At 28.6% G+C, this 5,000-nt stretch overlaps 1 protein-coding gene across 2 annotated transcripts in view; it reads right to left on the minus strand.

Annotated features, from left to right (window-relative positions):
* Positions 1 to 5,000, minus strand: part of LOC125031795 (acetylcholine receptor subunit beta-like 2) — a 58,059-nt gene that overhangs the window by 22,612 nt on the left and 30,447 nt on the right. Inside the window, exon 4 of one of the 2 annotated variants that reach the window (XM_047622748.1) lies at positions 1 to 1,164. This exon is cut by the window's left edge and continues 83 nt beyond it. The exons of the other annotated variant lie outside the window; for it this stretch is intronic. Within the exon in view, the coding sequence (XP_047478704.1) occupies positions 958 to 1,164 (207 nt within the window). The 3' untranslated portion in view covers positions 1 to 957. The remainder of the gene's footprint in view (positions 1,165 to 5,000) is intronic. 2 annotated transcript variants of the gene reach the window in all.

The following is a 5,000-nucleotide window of genomic DNA, read 5'->3' on the forward strand; positions in this document are numbered from 1 at the left end:
TCTATTTATATTGATTTATATTTTTTTTACAAGATTCGATATTGCGAATACCCCGTGGGAACATTCAGATTTTTTTTCTTTTTTTTTTCTTTTTTTTGAGAGAGAGGAAGACTGGTCATTTTTCTTTCATTTATTTCTTCTTTCTTTCTTTCCTTACCGAGGACACAATTATGGACAAATCAAAACGAAGATGAGAAAAAATAAACAATTATACAGTCATAAAACGATTACATTTAAAAAAAAAAAAAGGAAAAAAAAATACTGAATGACCTTGAGAATTCGCAAAACCTCATTTACACGTTATTTTTTTGTTTTGTTTTTTTTGAAAAATAAACATACATTATCAAGAAGTTCAATCGTGTCCTCCGCTCTGTCTTCGAGCCGATCACATAGAGTGTAAACAAGATTCACAGTCCATGACCAACAGACTGACAAACAAACAAACAGACAACTACTAATATAACACAATGACAACACACATTTCATGCAGTCACGAAGCGTGCTGTGTTCTAGTCTATTATAACAAAATGCAAGCGAATTCTACTAGAAAAAAAAAATCAAAACGTCTACTATTTTTTTTTAGATATATTTAAGATCGTTCGGTTTAGTCTCTCTCAACTTTCCGGATTCTTTTTTTTTTTTTTTGTCTTTTTTTATGTTTAACAAGAATATAAAGCACAACCAAAGTGCGCCAAAGCGGATGGTATAATATAAGAGAATATATATATATATGGATCTAAAGAAAAAAAAAAATATGTGTGTAATGAGATCACCGACCCGATTTTGAGCCTTTGAGTCCTTCACTAAGATCCTTTTTCAGTGAATGAAGAAGAGGAAAATGAGCCTTGTGACGTTCACACCGAAGGCTCATAACCAGCCGGATCTCGGTTACCAATAATTGTAAACAAAAACTTACGGGGAGACACAACACGCGGGAAGAGATGGTTGGAGGGTTTCTTACTCGAGTTGCAAATTGTAAACGAACTTCCTTGTAGGCTGCTGTATTAAACCTATTTCTGATAGGGACTGATCTATTGACGGTCTTTGATCATACAGGGACGGTGCTCGGAAAAAGATCACCAGCCCAAATATATTCAGAAGCAGAAACACATACAGGAATAGACGGTCTAGGACCATGGCTATAAATTTCCAATCTTCACACTCCTGAAAAATGAAAAGAAAGCAAAGGCTGTGGAAGGGAACTAAAAAAATTCAACAACTCAACTGGCAAATATAGGGTCGTTCAAGACCTCTTGGTTAGTCACTTTCTTTCTCGTTCTTTGATTACCAATTTTCTTTCTCCTCTCTCTTTCTCTTTCTCTCTCTCTAAGTGGTTCACACAATTTGAAATAACTCCACCATGGCGCATATGAACAAAGGGAGATGAGGGGGGGAGGGGAAGGCTGAAGAACAAACTCGTATAAGTCTAAGGCACAAGGATCAACACGGTAGATTAATACAGGCCAAAATCATTCAACTGTGAACTGATTAAATCAAAATTTCTATCTGCTGTTCGGCATGATATAAAAAATTTCCTTTTGAGAATCAATGGAGAATTTTTTTTTTTTTTTTTTTTTTTTTGTCTTCTTATAAATATATCATAAGTATACATGCATTGTGAATAGTGAATGGTGTGCACATACGATTTCCTCCACGCATGGGCGTATAATACACACTCCCATTAAGTGCCTGCGTGGATCAATCAAAACAGTGAGTTTTAAAAAAGAGTGGAAAAGGGAATATCAAAACATAACCATATATTTCTCTCTCATGAATTCTTGACATACACATCGTAGCTGCATAAAGAAAAGATATATAGGTGTATATATACTGCAAACCGTAGGTAAATCTTGCCACACTGAAATGGATGTTAGATTATGGCCAAAATAAACATCCGTTATTGAAAAAAACAGCATGCTATTATCCTCCGATGCGCATGTTGGAAACTACTAGATACATAAATGAAGAAACAAATAAATAAATAAGCAATAAATGAATAAATGACATTTAAAATCATTAGCTGAATTAATCAAGATATGGACACAACGCCAAATGGAAATTTTTCATCCAAATCATTATGAACAAAATCGCTTTTTTTTTTTTACTCGAGGAGAAAATGAACAGAACAGGTTAGGCCTTTTTTTCTCTCTCCGTTTTTTAATCTTTAATTTCACGTCAGATGCAAATTAGGCAAATCAATCATAGAATTAAGTTTAAATCATTATGCAAATGAGAAGCACGATAAAGTTTCTACCATAATATATACAAGAAAAGGAAATCAAATTATCTATTCCTCTTTCACTAAATATGAATCCCATCTGTAAAGCCAAATGAGCTCGACAAATGGAGTTTAGAACTGAAAAACAAGAAAACCATTATGAGGCACAAAACACACTCTTTAAACAATAACGTAGAAGCATCACAAAAACAAGAGAATGCGACTGGAATCCACCATAAGGGTTTGAGAGGGCGTTTCTGATTCACTGATTGTTCGTTCTTTGTGGATTCCACCGTCTTCCTTTGACGAATTAATAGATAATACTTGTCTCAACGCGTTGCTCTGTCACTAGAAATTAAAGTTTAGTCAACAGGACGAGTTTATATTCTAAAGGAAAGAAACACAATCTTAAACTTACAGATCAGATACAACTAAAAGGAAAACTCCAACCTACTCAAACCACATTATAGTCATAATACCGGAGAAAAGATAAGAAAATGAAGATCACGTTCACACAATAAACCCCCAAAAAGTAATAAATCACTACAAACAGTCAAAGAACCCCAAAACGATACTAAATATAGAAGCTAATATCTCTCGTTGTCCTAAGAACTGAGACAAACAATCCAACATTGATTTACGGCAAAGTCTACCACACGGAAACACTCAAAGAAAAAAAGGAAGGAAAATATGCGAAAAATAAACCAAAGAAATAACAGTAATACATAGTCAAGACCAACCGAATATTGTGCTTAAATGCACCATACCAAATGAGGAAAATACTTAACACACAAGAACCAACCGAATTTTGTATCTGGATGCACCATACCAACCAAAAGCTCAGACAACTAAGAAAAATATTGCTATGGATAATTTGTCTAACTCGACAGCACATATACTAAAGATACAAAAATATTATGGCCTTGAAATGTAATAATTTGCCTAGCTATTTCTAATTAATTCTTCTTGTTTGATATCGTTAGATATAGGATTTTCCTGAATTAAAATCATTAATATCGACCATCCGGGCAATAATGATGATGTCAGAAGGGATAGTGCCGCTGATATCATCAATCACTTTGAGGATGCTATGAAAATGATGATCATGGAAAGGAGGAGAAGGAGGAGGAAGATTATGGTGATTATGATCATATCAGTTCTATTAATAACACTATCACTTACTAGTACAAACAAAAATAAGAGTACTAATCGTTATGATGCTAACAGTCGAAGTGATAATGATAATGATAATATTGATGATATTAATAGTAGTAGAAGAGATGAGCAATAATAATAATGATAATTATAACGAAAAGGATGATAATGATAATGATGATGGTAATGATAACGATACTGATAATAATAACACTAATTATAATAAATGTAATAACATAATATGGAAAATATTTTACAAATGATGATGATATGGAGAATAACAATAACTGTGCTAATAAGAATAGTCATAATCGTAATAATGATATTAACAATAAAAATATTGGTGAGGAGGAGCTAAATGATAAACTGATAATAATGTTCATAATAATACTTATGCAAACAATAGTAATATTAAAAGTATAATAATAGTGGCATTATTATATTAATGATAACAATACTAAAATCATTATAACAATGATAATAATAACAATACTAATGATAATAATAAAAGTATTGCTAACAAAAATAATAATATTATTGATAATAACATAAACAATAGTAATTGAAATGAGTATATGAATAATATCAACGATGATAATGATGATAATGTTTATGATAATAATAATGATAATAATAATAATAATAATAATAATAATAAGACAATGATAATAATAATGATAATAATGATAATAATCATAATGATGATATTGATGATAATGTTAATGATAATGATAAAGGTAATAATAGTAATAATAGTAATAATAGTTATAATTACAATGATAATAATAGTAATAATAATAATAGTAATAATAATAATAATAAAATAATAATATTAATGACAATAATAACAACAATAATGATACTGTTACCCCTACTAGTAATAATTATAGTATTATCAATTGCAATAATAACGATTATAACAATAATAAAGGTAATGGTAATAGTAGTAGTAATAATACTAATAATAATAATAATAATAATAATAATAATAATAATGATAATAATAACAATAATGATGAACTAAAAATTATAGTAATATTGACAATAATAATAATAGTAGTAGTAGTAATAATCATAATAATAATGATATTGATAATAATAGTAGTAGTAATTATCATAATTATAATAATAATAATAATAGTAAAATTATTATAAAAGCGATAATAATATTATAAAAAAACAATGAAGATAAAATAGGAATACTACTACTAGTACTATTGATATTAATATTAAATCCATATTAATATTAATATTGATATTAAAAATAGTGTTATTAATGTAAATGATAACGAAGCAAATAATTCAGGATAGAATTGATAACGATGATAAAAAAAAAATGTATTGACTGTAATGGTCTTACAAATAATCGTAATAGTACTAGTACTACTTGTAAAAATCATTATCATAATAATGATAATGATAATAACAAAAAATAATAATGAAAGTGATAATAACAATAATGATAGTAATAATAATAATAATATAATGAAAAGAATATTAGTGATAATGATAATAATGATAGTGATAATGATAATAATAATAATAATAATGATAATAATAATAATAATAAAAATGATAATGATAACGATAATGATAATGATAATGCTATGATAATGATAATGATAAC

Source organism: Penaeus chinensis, chromosome 2, assembly GCF_019202785.1.
Source record: "Penaeus chinensis breed Huanghai No. 1 chromosome 2, ASM1920278v2, whole genome shotgun sequence".
In the NCBI taxonomy this organism is placed as follows: Eukaryota; Metazoa; Arthropoda; class Malacostraca; order Decapoda; family Penaeidae; genus Penaeus; species Penaeus chinensis.